Genomic DNA, 16,899 nt, shown 5'->3' with positions numbered 1-16,899 from the left:
TATATATAAGTACATTATATCTTACAAATACATATATATATAATTCTTTAAAAATCATAAATATTCAAATAGTAGAATATAATAAAATATACTTTATAAAGAGTCTAACTTTTGATAATTTAGAAGATAATTAGGATAATAAACTGTCACAGAATTTTATATCTCAACACAAACTATCCAAATACCCATTCTCCCACTAGATTCCCAATGCCAGAACATTGGGGAATATCTGTTGAGAAATTAGTTTCTTTCATATTAGAAGGCATATGTACTTAACAGATGTGATTCAACCAACACTATAAATAGTAAATAGTATTAGTGAACTAGATTACTCATTTTCTTACCCTGAAAATATAGTTAGCTATACTTAAATTTTCACTTGGAAAAGCATTTAAGATAGTTTTTTTTTCCTTCTCTACACATAGTAGTAATTTGCAAGGCTAGGAAAGACATATTTCTCCTTTCAGTTTCCCTTTGCTCATTACTGGGCATCCTCTTAAGTATTTAGCACTACGTTGGGTATTGATTTCCATCAGGGTATATGAACAAAGAGAAAATACAGACAAAAAATAAATTTCATGCTCTTTCTTCCTTTCATGGAAGCCTTAGAAACCAAACACTGAAGATAGCATCACTTTCATAAAATGAACTGAGTCTCTGAATGGCTCTATGAAACTAAGCTAAATCTTAACACTCTAGAATGAGCCAGGAAGCCCTCAAAGCAGTGATGGAATTTGGGTTGCAATCAAGAAATTCACCACAGCTATGTGTACATATTGAACACTGTTTAAAAATATCTCCTGGAAAGTCAGGAAATCTAGATTTAATTCTTGCTCTTCCACTAATTAACTTATAATTGAGAGCAAAAATTAGGCATTTCTAAGTTTTATTTTCTTCATTTGTAAACAGCCAATTGTCCATTTAGTAATGGGGCTGGCTCACTCAGACACTCAATACATGTTTGCTTTCCTTATGCTTCCAAAAAACCACCCACCCACCTACTGACCCAAGGGCTCCACACTCATACACCTGGTAAATTTATCAAAAAGACAGTTATTGTCATCATATTTCTGCTATAAATGGCTTTTTACAACATCTGTATGTTGGGTTTTTAAAAATCTACTTGAAGAAAAAAAATCATTTTAAGCCTTGAGAGAAAGATGCCAAACAAAATAATCCTGAACAGGCAGGCCTTAGAATGTATATATTCTTCTGAGTTTGTTTTCTATAAGTCAGATGTTTAGAAGTAGCAATACATTTTCCCATAAAAATAAGTTTTAAAATTCTAAAGCCAGCTTATTTAAATATAGCCAAAATATGTATCTAATTTGTGTTTTATGACTATCACCATTTAAAACAAAGAATTCAGTGCAATTTATATTCAGAGTTCCAGCTTGGGGTGTGATCCTTGGGAGGTATCTCCTCCTACTAAAATCCCAGTAGCTAGAACACAGGGACTTCCTTTCAGCAGCTATGACTCTAATCTTCTAACCTAATAGGATGTAGGGCTAGAACACTGCCTGCTCTTCTGTACCAATCTCACCTCCAAACTCAAGATGTGCATATAACCCCTGAGGACAAGGATGGAAATAGAGGTGGCATGGGAGGGGGAGGCAAGAAACTTGGGCCTATCTGAAGGGTGATTCAAAAAGCAGGTAGGCACTGAGTATGACTAAGAAAAGAGAAGGGCTTCTTTCATAACTCCCTTTTATATACTTACTACCACTGAAAACCAAAGCAGAGTGAGGGCCAAGGACTAGATGGAGAAAGCAGGGCTGAACACCATGGAAGCTTTCCCACAGTGCTGACTAGATGTAATTTTCCCTTCTCTTACTTCTCACTGCTCTACCAGTATTGCAAATAAGAAAGATGACATCCCATCCTTCCACAAGACTGTAAGTTCTTTAAAGATAGGTATCATCTCCTGCCCAACTGCATACCTTGGGTGACTGAAAATCTGGCCCACAGTAGGAGGTCAATTCATGTGTTGGATGAATCAATAAACATAACTGTAGTGGATGCTATGAGTCACCATTCAGAACTTATTTTCCTCGTTACTGGGAATACTGCTGGCAGATAGTCCTTACTTGTTAGCTTTTTAGGGAAATGCCTCAGCTGAAGAGAGCCAATCTGACCCAAGATCATACTCTTTCCAGGGCAGTCGGCATCTAATGATTGGGGATATAAAGGTCCATCTCCCCTCACCCCAGTCTAAGACAATTCTGAGGACCATCTCAGCTGCAGAGCTCCCCCTTGGGAATGCTGAGATGGTATCAGTCTACCTTCTGTGAAAATTGGGCTTCCTTCCTTTGTATGGTATTGCTCCCTAGAGGCCTCCTTGGTAAATTTGCTGCATTCTAATTTTCATCTCAGAGTCAGCTTTCAAAAACCCTACCAGAGACAACAGTCCAAAACAAGATCTAGGTCTGACCCAGATTTAAACCACCCAAGGAAAGGTATCTCTCTTCACATTAAAGGTCAGTAAATATAAAAAGCTTTACAAAGGCTAAGGAATGAACGCTTCTATCCCTCGCAACTGGTCTCCATTTCAGCCACTGTAAGCAATCAAGAGACCTAGAGTATTTTGAGGACTGCTTCAAAAAAAGTGTACCCGTTTACTATTATGTAAGCTCCTAATGATAAATTGTACCAAGTTCAATTCTCAACTAACTTAAAAGAAAGAAAAAAATTAAACATTAATGAATTTAGTGTAAACATGGTATAAAGCACTGCAGAGAACAGAGCTTGTTCTTATTGTGGGTGTTAACAACATTTGACTTGATAAGGAATTGCTTTTTCACTAAAAGTTACTCAATATATTAAGTATAATATTTTAATTACCATTAACAATTAGAAGTGCAATGCATACATAAAAGTCATTGTTCAAATATGGAGTTACAAATTACCAGAACTATTCAAGGTACAACTGAATTAAAAAGGGAAATAAATGAGTAAGTAACAAAACTATTTGCTTTATCTGGATGCAGCTCCATTACACTCAAGCTATTTTGGACTCAAATACCTTAAACCCATAAGAATGGCTAGTGAGGTTTAACTAAGTCTCAAGTATTATTTCAAGGATATAAGTACTCGTTTTTTTTTTTAACTGTAAGACTACTTGCCAATATGCTGTACAGCATAGCTAGCACTAGCCAGGCTTTCTGATACCATCTAATAATTCATGCTGACTACTAAAATCTGGAGGTTTTAACCAAAGTGTATAGATGACAATATTCAGCTTTCCAATAGAAGTTAAATGAGTGGACTATATATGACAAAAGTTTGTTTATAACTACTAGAAAATGGTCCAAAAGGCACTGAGCAGAGCATATCTTACTTACCAGGATAAATGATTCTTAATTCTGTCTGTGTATATTTCAGAAAACATACCTGGACTTAAATCATCTGCTATGTGAAAATTTAGGAAGCATGCTGAGTGACAATGAATACGAGCATGTCCTTTGCTATATTACTTCACCATTATGCTCTTTTCTTTCTTTCAATAATACAAAAGTTAACTAAGTAATATCATTTATCTGCAGTGACATGTTTTGAAAGATGATATTCAGTCATCGAAAAGTGAAAATGGAACTGAAAAATTGTGCTCTACACTAGAATTTGACACATTGTAAAATGACTATAACTCAATAAAAAAATGTTTATATATATTAAAAAGAAAAAGAAAAGTGAAAATGGTAGGGCACTGGGAGGACCTTGTGCTACAACTAATACACATAAAGAATTTTAGCCAAAGCTAGTATCTCTGAATTGTTATAATCAGATCCAACACAAGTGTTTCATTAATTTATTCAATCCTTAGCTTTCCTATCGTAAAAGCAATCACTCAGAACCCATTTTTATTTTATTTTCAACACTGCTTTTATTTCACTACGCTTTCCTCTGAATATTCCTGCACATATTTCCTTGCTGTTTATTTCTATAAGGAAATGCATTTTTAAAAATCAGAATTACTATTAGCTTCATGTATAATGACATAATATTCAATTTCTTGCCAAAATAAAATTAAATTGCTTATGAGTCACTTTATTTTATGGGTTTTTAAAAAGACGGTTAGTCTGCAATTATTTAGAAGAGTAGCTTCCTAATGGCAGATCCTTCTTCAACTACAAAGAAACAGAGTGATCTCTTAAAATTTATGTTACATGGCATATCTGAGATATATTAGGACTTCGTCATCTTACCATGAATACTTCCTAATGTAATATCCCCAGCAGCAGAAGATAGAAATGACGATTCTGTGTAAAGATACTTGGCTTTCAGCAAACCATCTTCAGTAGATATATTAACAGAACTTCCTTGAAGTTTATCTATGGTCACAGTCTAGTAAGAGAAAGACTCACATCAGTTCATTGTAAAATAAAGACTGATAAAAAGCCAAAATGACGCCTTCAGAATTAGTGGGCAGCTAATCTGGACAGTACATAATCAATTTAATGACTTCAATTCCCCAGCTCTAATTATAAGACTGTGAGCAATAGTATATTCTCTGTGGAACAGACCTATTACATTCCTTCATTTATTTAGCATTTCTTTAATTTCTCTTAATAATGTTTTATATTTTCTATGTAGAGTTTTTCAGCTTTTGTTAAATTTATTCCTATTTGGTATTTTCTAAGTGCTATTAAAAAAGATATCTTTTTAAACTTCATTTTCTGTGAATTGGCTTTGGAATTTGACCTTAAATCCAACCACCTCAATAAGCTCACTTAACTGGTTCTAATAATTTACTTGAACCAAAAACATTTTACTACACACATAATTATATTGTTTACAAGTGATAGTTTCATTTCTTCCCTTACAATCTTTATATTAATACTGTTTTTTCTGCTCATTCCTGCCTTTCTGTCTGGTTCCAGGCCCCTAATTCAACAGTGAAGAGAAGCAATGAGATGACCAGCAAGCATATTCTTATCTTATTCCTGTTCTCAGAGGAAAAGCTTAACATTGCATCACTACGAATGATGTTTGCTATACGTATCTTTTAGATTCCTTTTTGTTAGATTAAGATAATTCCCTTATATTTCAAATTTGGTTTTTTTGCTGTTTAAGTCATAAATGGGTTTTAAATTTTGGCACATCTTTTATCTGATTTCATTAGACTATCACATGATTTTCCTTCTTTCATCTGTTAATGTAGTGAGTACACTATTATTTCTAGAATTTTTTCTACTTTACATCTAGTAAGTCAGTAGCTTTCCAATGAACAGACTGGAAGCATTCTTTATTTAACCCTAAGCTTCTCTAACAAAACTTAGTATGTATTTATGTCTCAAATATTGAGCACAATGTAAAATGAAGATATCTAGTTAAGGATTCCAAATCATCTTTACAGTATTTTAAACAATTGTTTTATAAGCATAAAGTGAGTGTTAATATAAAACTGTTGACATAAAAACTGAATCACTAGGAAGACTTGCCACAGTTTTGCTAAGGATCAAATTCAAGCATTACACTGAGGCATTTAAAGAAAGAATATCATTGTTTTTCAAAGCACTGGTATCAGTGTTATTCAATCCTAATTATTCCCTCAGAAGTTGTTAAGAGTTCAAAATATTACTTAAGAAGAATTGAGATTCAAGAATAGTAAAATATTAGGAGACAGAGAAACTACAAAAAAAGACATAAAAGTACCCTGAGGTTGTTATGGGAAGCATATTAGAATTACTTTGCCATCTGGATTTGAAACGTGATTTTCTTTTTTAATGGACTGTTATTAAGTATATAAAATACACTCAATTGCTTACTACAGTTTGTACTACAGTTTCTTTTAATTATGGATTCATAGGAATTTTTACTTTAAATCTAGTGTCAATAAATCTGTCAAAGAAAGACAGATATTTTATATATATTCAGATTTGTGAGAATATAAATGTTTTAGATTCCTCAGTGTTATAGTAAAGGTATAGAATTTCCGAAAAAATTTTTCCTCTCCATAAAATTCCTTCATGAAAAATTACTTTATGGATGGCTTCAAATTCTCCAAGTATGTCCATAAAGCAGGCGGACAAGTAGGAATAGTCTAGACTATAAATAGTGAGGCAGTTTTAGATAAATATTAAAAGCATATTTGAAACTTAATTAAATGGCAAGGGGGAACTTTAGATTAGACCCACAAATAAAGTAATTAAGACACTCCTTATGAGTACTAGAGAAATGCCAAAATCTACTTTGTTCATTAAACACTAAATGTTTTACTCGGTAGGAAGCTAAAAAATATTCTCTCTTGCCCCACCAAAGCAAATGTAAGCAAGAGAAAGTACAACACCTCCCTACCACAATATAGTTATTTTAACCAATCAATCCCTAAAATTAATTTTAAAGAAATACAAAATTCACTGAGGGCTACATATAATGTACTATGTCAGATACCAACTAGAATAATTAAACTTAGGACATCATATTACAGCGAAATATCAAGACTCTGACTTATAGTTATTAATGTTAATGGAACAAAGTGTCATAAATAAATTATTGGGATTAAACTATAAAGCTTGCTTACTAAGAGAAGTAGCTATTTAAAGAAAGAACAAAAAGTGATCTAAAAATAGCTTCCTGACAGAGATAATGCTATAAATTAATTTTCTTTTCTACACAAGAATTTTTTTCATGAGGTTTAGTTATTGTAGCTCAACATTATATAAAATGAAAATGAAGTTTTAAGGAAAACCTGTGGCTTTGTAGCCCAAACTAAGAAAGAGAGGTCAACTGATAATTGTCATCAACTCATCCAACGATCAGATAAAATGTATTCTGTCTTCTCTGTATCAAAACTAGGATACTGAAATTAATGATACAATTTTTAAAAAGCCATTTCATACAAAATGAGATATAAAGAATACTGTTAAGTGTTTATAATGCTCATTTGATTCTCACAATCTTGCTGAGTAGGAAAAAACAAATACCATCCCTGTTTTATGAATAATGAAAACAGTCTCAGTAAAGTTAACTGGTAGGTCTAGGACTGGTCAAATGATCTTTCCTGTGTTTCATGTACCTTTATCAACATCATGATAGTCAACAGTATATTAGAGTTAGCTATGCCAGACATTGTTTTAAGTACTTTATCTGTATTATATATTAACTAATTTAATCCTCATAATAATCCCCTGAGTTAATGTCATCATCATTATTCCATATTCCAAAAAACCAAGACACACAGAGGTTAAATAACTTGCCTAAAGTTAAAGAGCTTAGTAAGTGACTAAACCAGGATTCGAACCCAGGTACTCTGGTTCTCAATTTTGTGCTATTAACCAACTCACTATGCTGCCTCTGAAATATCGAAAACACATTAAAGTTGTATGTTAAAAGTTAACACACTCCAATAGCATTTATTTTATATAAAAACTCACAAAGTTAGAAATATGCCTTAAAACTTAACAGTATATATAATATAAATCGAAAGAATTATCAAGACTGATTCTTTAGTACAACACAAAACTCAATCAGGCAGGAAACAAAATAGTGTAATAGAAAGGAAGAATAAACGATTAATCAATAAACCATGAAAGTTGGAATGAATAAATAATTAATAAGTAAAAACAGTGGCCAAAATATTAAAAATAGCAAATAATTGAGATGATTTAAATTCTTCTTTGATAGTTACATTTGAATGCCAACATGTAATATTCTGCAGCTGCGGTTGTCTGAATTTCCCTTTTGCTCCTCCAAGACCACAGCAGTCAGAGAAGTGAAACTAAATGCCATCTCAAAAGAACTGCCACATAAAGCCAGGCAGTATGTTTCAATGCTTTCCTGTTTTAATTTAAAGGATACATTTGAATATTTGGGTTTAAACAGAGAAGGGTGATGGAAAATAAGAGTGACAACACTAGAAACAATTAATGTCATAACCTACTATGTTTAATTATGCCAACAATCATTTACCTACAAGGTATACTCACAACTCCTCCGCACCAATTATCTGAGAATAAAGCTAAGTATGGAATTGAACAAATTTACAACAAAAGATCTTTGCAAATTGTAAAAGTGTAAAATAAAAGGTGTTAGATGTTTCTAAAAGATTTAAAAACATTACTGAAAAAAATGTGACCATACTTCAAATTATACGTTTATTCTTAGTATTATGCTAAATCACAGAAAGCAACAAACGTTGACTGAAAAATACAAACTGTCTTATAATAACCCAAATCCCCACAGCTAATAAAAGTTTCTGGAGAACAATAATGCTATCTAATGGTGCCACCTTGTGGAAAATACTGAAGAAAGCTGAGTTTTGAAACTCATCCTTCAAATGCGTAAAGGCAAAATAAACAAGTCTTGGAAAAAATTCTCAGATAAACCTAATACTAAGAAAAATTTAATCCCACTTATGGTAGTATTACTTAGTAACTGATCTTAGCTCATAATCATAAAAATAAAAATCTCTTCATAACTACAAGTAACTATTAAGTATTTAAAGACAGATTACTAATTCCAAATAGGGAACTACATAAATGTCAAAAGTATTAAATCACAAATTAAAATTAAATTGTATAATATTTAATTATATCAGTTTCAAATATGAATTTACTAATGAACTAAAATGCATTAAAAAGGGAATGTTATGCTGCAGATTTTGTAGACTACCCACTGTGTGAGACAACTTGATGCAAAATTGCAATTACTAAAAAAGAAAATTTAAATCTTACACTTTTATCTGATGCATGAATATTTATATTTCCATAAATTGTTCCCAGACAGATCACTTTGCCTCCTTTTGTTTGAACGTGTAATTGTGGACTCTGCAAGACAAATACAAAAATACACATGTAGAAAAAGAGAGAATAAATTTGACTTATACTAATAAATTTTTTTAACATTTTATACATTTCTTTTAAAATAATAATAAAGCAGAAAAAGAGGAACTAGGAATGAAATAGAAATACACTGAGATAATAACATCAATAAAAAAGAATATCAACTGCTATTAAAGGGATTAAATAAGCTACTGGACTCAAAGGGAAAAAGAAGAGATACTTGGGTGTTACAGTAGCTTCACAGAGAAAGGGGCTGGGAATCAAAGATCACTGTGACTGGCTAACTAAACATGAATGATATCAGGATGACAACAGTTACCACTGTTAGTGTTCATCATTAGTAATGTTTATCACTATTAATAACAATATTTATCACTTACTTAGCATTTTCTTTGCACCAAATAACAATGCTCACTGCTTTACATGAACTATGATTTAATCCACACAACTCAAAGAGAGATGGGTATTACACTCTCCCATTTGACAGAGGCAGAAATTCAAGAAGCAGAAAGGTTAAATAACTTTATCAGGTGAAACTTTAGAAAACAACAAAATCTAATTAACAGAATCAAGCTCTGTATGATTTCAAAACCTACACTTTTATGGCTGGAGTCATCTGAAGAAGTATATTTTCACACTTAGGATAACAACTCACTGACTGTTAAAACTTTCTAGCACAACACAGACCAGAAACTAGAACTAAGTGAAAATGTCTCTAAGCACAAACAAAACAGCATTCAGTTGGCCTCCTCTGCCAGGCCAAAAAACAAATAAATGGTGTGTGTGTGTGAGACTTGATTTCACATTTGGCAACTGTGGCAGAAACTATAATAGGTTCACAAAAATCCATTTTCCCCCCAAAGTAGTAAGGGTATATAACTGGACTCATGAAGAGACAATATTTTCCAGCTTCCCTTACCTCTTAGGTGCTGCTAAGTTCTTGCCAACAGAATGTTAGTGGAAATATTATGTGAAATTTCTAGGCCAGAGCTTTTACAAGAATTGATGTGCCTTCTCTGGTCTTTGACCAGATGAGTGCAGATTAAAATAAAGCTCTAAAAGACGGCAGAATCAGAAGATGGAAGGAACCCCTAATAACTGAATAGAAATGAGTCACCCACACACTTGGACATAAGTGAGAAATAAACTACAGTTGTGTGTGAGCCATTAGATGTTTGGTCTATTTTTTAGAGCAGCTTACTTCACCTTAACTATTTGCATATGTCTTCAGTTCTATCACAACTATAAAGAAAAAAAGAACAGGTAAATAGCAAAGGAAGAAAAACAACAAAAGCAAACTCACCAACATTATCACCAGCAACAGCAGAGAAGTGTCTAAAAAGTAGGAAAAAAATCCAAAACAACTATGTACCTTCTGGCTGCTTTATTTCAGGGGAAAAAAATGTAAAATCTTAGGTAAAATAACCCAGGAATTAATTTTTTAAGAATTAGTGAAAAGGGAAAAATGAATCATTCTTAAAAAGTTTATCTATATTACAGTATGGTAGACTACTTCATGCCCACAGAGACATGAGTCTAAAGTCAAACTGTATTTAAGACAGTCTTTATCAAGCAGACAAGTAATTGATGAACTTTAGGAAAAAATGTCTCCAAAACAACTGTTATTTTGAATCAAAAGTTCTTAACCAAGCTTGCATGACTTTTCAGAGAGTCTGTGAAACTTATGAAATTGTAAGCAAAATTTCATATACATGCGCATTTTTTTTCCTAAGGAAACAATCATCATATTTTTAAAGAGGTCTAAAGTTCAAAAATGTTAAGAGCCATTATTATAAATTTAAAGCTCATCTAATTCCAAAAAAATGTGAAGTAGATTATAAAATTTAAAAACATATGTAAAACAAAATAGTTAAAATGTTTAAATAAAACAGAAGCTATTTAGTATAATATAAACTATTATTACTGCATTTTTTTAAAAAAAAGCAAATTTGTGGCATTTAATGAGTTAAGGATCTACTGCCTAAAAAGTTTATTTACTTATTCCCTAGTAGTGCTGGATAAATGTAGTATTGCCATGCATTCTTCCTGGACAATAAAGAACAGTGGAAAGAGCATAAGCTTGGAAATCAGAAAAACCCAAGTTCAAATCTCAGCTCAATTTATTAGCTAGGTAAACTTAAATGAGTCCTCAATTTCTTGGTGCTTCACATAATAAAGTCTTGGTAAACAGGAGTGATTATTATTGCTATAAACATTTCATTACTTAGATCAAATATATTTCAAGTCCTTAAAATGAGTGGAAGAGAAACTTACCTTAATAGGCAGTCACTAATTTGAGATAATGATACTGTATTATATTTAAAATTTACACTGGGTATTTTATCAAGTGTTCCCATTTTTGAATTTAAGTCAGTTGAATCCTAAGATCTCAAGATCTTGACTCTTGGAGTGCCATTAGGATCCACTGGACCCAATTTTAATTCCCTTATTTCTCTTTTGAGCTATTCTATTTGTAGGACTGATATTTCATGACTTCTGTTCTTTCTTAGAGGACTTCCAAAGAATAAACAGAAATTTTCCCTATTTTAAAATAGAATAAAATCCATTCTATCTTAAAATTACCATGAAGGTTCACTGGACTCTTCTGTAAATCTAAAATACATTATAGAATCTTAGTGTTCTCATTTTTCATATGTCTCATAACACTTTGCTATTACACTATCCTAGCAGTTTTTTATCATTATTTGTCAATTATTCCTAACTACACTAAAAAAAAAAAAATGTCTAAAAGAAAAAGACAACAGAAGAACGATGAACTTGCTTAGAATGCTGGTTCTCAACTAAAGGTGATTTCTCCCCCAGAGGACGGACAATGTGTGGACATATTTTTCATTGTTTTAAGTGAGGAGTGTGTTCCTGGCATTTAGTTGGTAGAAGCCAGGAATGCTGCTGAACATCCCACAGGGCATAGGTCAGCTCTGGACAGCAAAGAATTATCCAGCCCAAAACATCAATAGTGCCCAGGACGAGAAAACACTTTTCATTTTATGCACATAATGGCAAAAAATAGAAAACTGACGAAAACAGATCTTTCAGAGCCATCAGGTGAATCAAAAGATGACTGACTGCAAAGAGACAGACAGCAGTACAGTATCTTCTAATTTTGATTGCGAAATTTAAAATCTAAGATTCCAAGTCCTCAGAGGACAATATTCTAGAGGAATTTTCTGAAACTCAAGCACTGATGAGTAAACAATATATTTCTAAAGACAAAAAGGAACCATGGTATTCTCAGCCAGTAAGTCATTCAACATGAAAACTGTGTCATGCAATCTTTTACAAGAATTGGAACCATTTCATTTTTCTAAAAGGATGTGTGATAGTATTCTTTAATCTTTTTAGATATTTGTGCAACTAAATTTGTTGAAATGGTTCACATGTGAACAGATGCCAAAGACAGGTGTGCAAATAAAGGTGGTTGGAACAAAACAAATAATGTAAAAAATTTTAAATGCATCAAATTAATCATTTTAGTGTTTATGAATCTAAAAATGAAAATGTTTTGCAATTATGAAGCAAAGATGACTGACCTCTATTCAGCAAAGTTATGTGCCAGCAAAGTTCTCCAAGATACACTGAGTGTTGTATATGCAAGAAGTACCGGCAGTAACAAAAAGCTAGAACTTATCAGAGATGTATTTGAAATCATTTAGAGCTGAGACCAACCTAATTTTAAGAAAATTAAATATAAAAGTGTTATTACACATTTAATGAAAAAGAATATGAAAACAAATATATGTATGTATATGCATGACTGGAACTTTGTGCTGTACACCAGAAAATGACACATTGTAACTGACTGTACTTCAGTACAAAAAAAAAAGTGTTATTACAAAGCAAGATGAATCATTTGTTGTTCAGCACAAATACCTACTTAATCCTTAAGTAATGAGCTACCTAAGCTCACAGGGAAAAAAATGTGACAATGAATATATATATGTTCATGTATAACTGAAAAATTGTGCTCTACACTAGGATTTGACACAACATTGTAAAACGACTATAACTCAATAAAAATTTTTTTAAAATAAAAATAATGAGCTACCTAGTACATTAAAATTTGATTACATTAATATTTTAAGCACATTTATAATGCTTAGACTTTTCCTTACTCTTTAATAAACGGAAGAAAATCATTCATTAAAACTAGAATTTCTTTAACTTAGTAACATCTCAGAATACAAAGAACGTATTATTAGTTTCACTGTACACTTTGAAATGAAATCTAAAAGGAATATGAGAAAAAAATCAAAGTTGCCTCAACCTCTGTACTTTCAGAACAGAACTGATTTTAAGGCAAAATTTCTGCAAGGAATTTCTGAGTGATGAGTAAATGATACTCAATATCCTCAATAAATGATACTCAGAATAACAGCTTTAGTTTGATCCTATAGCTCAGAGTTTAAGGTTTTTAAAAAATATTGAAACAAAATTAGAAAAATGTTTATACCTTAACAGACTGTAAGATGCTAGTCCCCTGCTCAGTTTCAATTTTGCAATTATCACACTCAATATTTTGGACTTTCACACAGCCAGACCCTGATGACTTGATATTCAAATCTAGAAACGAAAAATAGAAAAAACAAGTTAGCACTACAGTTAATGGGCTCCAAAGCATTTTAGTACCCCCTAGAGATTCAGCTTCTCAGTTATGTCCGTAATGTTACTGAACCCTGGAGAGAACATGGTTGTCAGCAGCCTCTCTGAAGGTAAGGGATCTCCACCACAGCAACAGGACCAACTGTAAAGTCCTTTTCTACCAGTTTTTAAAAATAAAGCAGTTATTTCTGTTGGCCTGCATCATCTAAAGAAAGTAACATAGGATAGAAGTAATAGAGGCCAGAAATTTTAATTTTTTTAATACTTCCACCCCCAGAGATTCTAATTTTTATAGGCATCCCTGGGAAAGCTCACAGAAGCTCTTCCCCATTGAGAAAATACACACACATACAAATCTGAATAAGAATACAGCAAGTTAACAAGTCATTATAGCGAATTGGATGTCAGTCAACTTATTCTCTCCTATACTCATGAAGATTCAAAGATTTGTTCCCAAACCTCCCCAGAATAAAAGGCATACTGCAAGAGTAGCATGGGTCAGTATATATGATCATGACTGAGGTTTTCAAATACTACCTGTAAATTTTCATATGTAAAAAGTGAAGGTAATACCATGTAGCTTTATCACAAGGAATCAGAATAAAAAGTGGGCACAATGTTGAAAACCTAGTTCTAAACAGTATCAAACCCTCAAGATTATGAATAAATAACAGTGATGTATATGAAGAAAGTTTGGAAAACAAGGAGTCATAGGTGCCATCTTTGGCTTTAAGGTTTAACCTTAAATTCAATTTAAGGTGTAACCTTAGGTATATCTGTATAAAAAAAATTAAAAACACAGATATTTAGTATCTAATTCAAATAAACATTGATGATTTCCCTTACACCAGACCAGAGAAGTAAACACTAGGTTGCCCCAAACACAAACTACCGGGGCCTAGCACCACAATTCCAACAGTTACAGCATAAAAGTCAATTTCTACAGTTGTGTACATGGCAGTCTCTATAAAGGCTTAAAATAATAGCAGTATTTTTGTTGGGATTAACATAAAATACATAAAAAGACAATTTTAACCCATACTTACATGGATGCAAATGTAACTGCAAAATTTTTACCCAGTTAAGTAGTGTACAACATAAGGCTTGATCTAAGGCAGCGTTGATAGGTATATCGAGAAGGAAACAGATTCTGAATATACTGGACACTCACTAGGTAGTTAGAGAAGCTAAGGCTAGATACTGAGTGGTAGTAATGCTACTCTCACCAATTCACTGTAATTGTTATAGACAAATTGGAAGAACAAAAATAAGTGTGAAGAAAACGGAATTATGTTCACATGAGGCACCCGTAGAATAGACACATAAAAAGAATAAACTGGAAATGAGATTCTGGCTCTAAAAAGAGGAATCAGCAAATAATGGGGTTTGGGATCACCAGCACAAGTAGTTCCATTTTTATCAGTGCTGTCATAAAATTTTTCTTATCTCCGTTTCAATTCTCAGTCTACACAATATATTGGCAAAACTTCCTCCTCACTCCAGACTGTGATGTTTTGAGATCAGGGTCTCTTATTCATCTAATGTAGTTAAAAGAAGTTGGGAGGCAGTAAGCATAGTGGTTGAGCAGACTCCAGTCAGTTCAAATCCCAGCTCCATCTCTTTATATCTGAGAGAAAATAGGCCTAATTCTTGATCTATCCTCACAAGAAATTAAGTTTCATGAAGGCACAGATTTTTTTTCATTTGTTCATCCACAATAAATACTTAGTATACAAAAGCTGCTGTATCTCAATTTCCTTATCTGAAACAGTGACAATGACAGTGACTATAAAATAGTGCAACTTTAAGGATTAGAAACTATCTTAGAAGTGTCAGCTACTATTATGGTCATCATCAATATCTTCCTTCAGTCCTAGGGAAGACTTTCCTAGAAAAGTGTTACATACACAGTGGCTTACATCTGAGAAGGAACATGGAACCCAATTACCTAGGAAACTTATCTGGCAGGCATTATCAGTTGAAGTTCCCCAGGCAGTCTTACTATGTGTTTTTCTTCATAGCGTGCTTCTCACAAAAATTTTACTTAGGCTAAACGAATGGAAGCTGGGCGCCTATCTGAAAACAAACACTTGGTCCAGTTTAGATGGAACATTCTATAGACAGGGCTGTTGGGGGGGGGGGGGGACCCAGGTGTGAGCAAGGGAAATGTGGATGAACCGTCATGCCAGTGAATGGTTTATCAAGAAATTTTAACCCTGAAAAACAAACCACTTTGCCAGTGACAAATTGCATTCACCGAAATACGAACAAAGTGCCAAAGGAGAATAGAAGGGGCTCCACAAATGTTACCTGATTTAGATTACTTCAAATCATGTTTTCACTTGATTTATAAAATCGCTGTAATTGAGAACATAATTCCTAACTACTACTCGGAAACCCAAAGGAGACAGAAAAAAGAGGCACCTTCCGAAGGGGGGCAACTGTAAATTAGGTTAGAAAGGGAGCTCCAAAGGCACCAATTAAAAATGTATGTCGGCCTAATTCACGAAGCGCTGGGTATGCGCTGGGATCCAACCCGTTTTAACTTCACTTGCCGAATTTCAGGGGCGCGGTCACTTCCACGGACGCCTGGGGGTCGATGACGTCAGACACGATGGCCACCTCCTTCAGCGCCTCGTCATACACCACCTGCAGGCCGGCCAGGGCCCGCGCCCTGCCCTCCACTCCGCTCACCGCGACCAGCACGCGGTCGGCGTCCGGGTAGGTGAGGGGGTCCAGGGGCCTCACGGCCAGGTGGCACGGGAGTCGCGCCCGCAGCCGACCGAAAGGGCTCACCAGCAGCGCCCACTCCTTCAGAGTCTGGCGCGTGAGGCCAAATGGAGAGACCTCGGGCTCGGACCCGGGCCGGCCCTCGCCGCCACCTGAGCAGCACAGCCGGGCCTGACAAGCCCCAAGCGCCCAGCGCCCGGCGGCGTCGCGGGCCCAGACTCTGAGCTGACTGAGCCAGAGGCAGCCCAGCCCCCATCCCGAGCCGAGGGCGAACATGGCGCGTCCCTCACGCCCCCTCAGATCCCCTCAGCCACAGGCCAGTCTCGCCACGGCCAGTAAACTTGGCTACTCTGCCGGCTCAAGTCAAAAGGGAGACATTTGCGAGGCTTTGCTGAAGCAACAGCAATACTGCTCACTGCGCTCAGCAATTTAAACCTCAGCGGCACAAACCTCGGCGGCAAGCTGGAATTTCAAAGCTCAAACTAGCTACACCGGCTGGGACTCCTCGCCTACTCCCACCCCTTTCGCAAAGGCCGATGGGATGGGTAGTTGCAATGGAGGCCAGGAGTGGAAGTGCTCAGGCGGTGATGGGAACTACATATCCCAGGAGGCAACGCGCAGGGTAATTAGTGCAATAAGAGCAGGTGTTAGACCCAACTCGGAAGGCTTCCGCTCTTTGCCTCAAGCCCATTAGCCATTGGAAGGACTGGGGCGGGGGGGGGGGGGGACCGACACGAGAATCCAACTGGCCAATGGAAATCGTGGAAGG

General features: G+C 34.7%; 1 protein-coding gene across 2 annotated transcripts in view; it reads right to left on the bottom strand.

Moving 5' to 3' along the window:
- Positions 1 to 16,899, bottom strand: part of FAM185A (family with sequence similarity 185 member A) — a 49,689-nt gene extending 32,790 nt beyond the window's left edge. Inside the window, exons 1-4 of one of the 2 annotated variants that reach the window (XR_004321607.1) lie at positions 15,956 to 16,899; positions 13,252 to 13,361; positions 8,673 to 8,765; positions 4,203 to 4,341 (exon numbers count right to left, since the gene is read on the bottom strand). Coding sequence is in view for 1 of the 2 variants with exons in the window: in XM_032484176.1 (XP_032340067.1) it covers positions 4,203 to 4,341; positions 8,673 to 8,765; positions 13,252 to 13,361; positions 15,956 to 16,406 (793 nt within the window). In the remaining variant the exon portion in view is untranslated. The remainder of the gene's footprint in view (positions 1 to 4,202; positions 4,342 to 8,672; positions 8,766 to 13,251; positions 13,362 to 15,955) is intronic. The other variant, XM_032484176.1, reaches the window with a different exon arrangement.

The sequence above is a fragment of the Camelus ferus genome, chromosome 7, assembly GCF_009834535.1.
Source record: "Camelus ferus isolate YT-003-E chromosome 7, BCGSAC_Cfer_1.0, whole genome shotgun sequence".
Classification (NCBI taxonomy): Eukaryota; Metazoa; Chordata; class Mammalia; order Artiodactyla; family Camelidae; genus Camelus; species Camelus ferus.
This window is presented reverse-complemented; position numbering and strand designations above follow the sequence as displayed.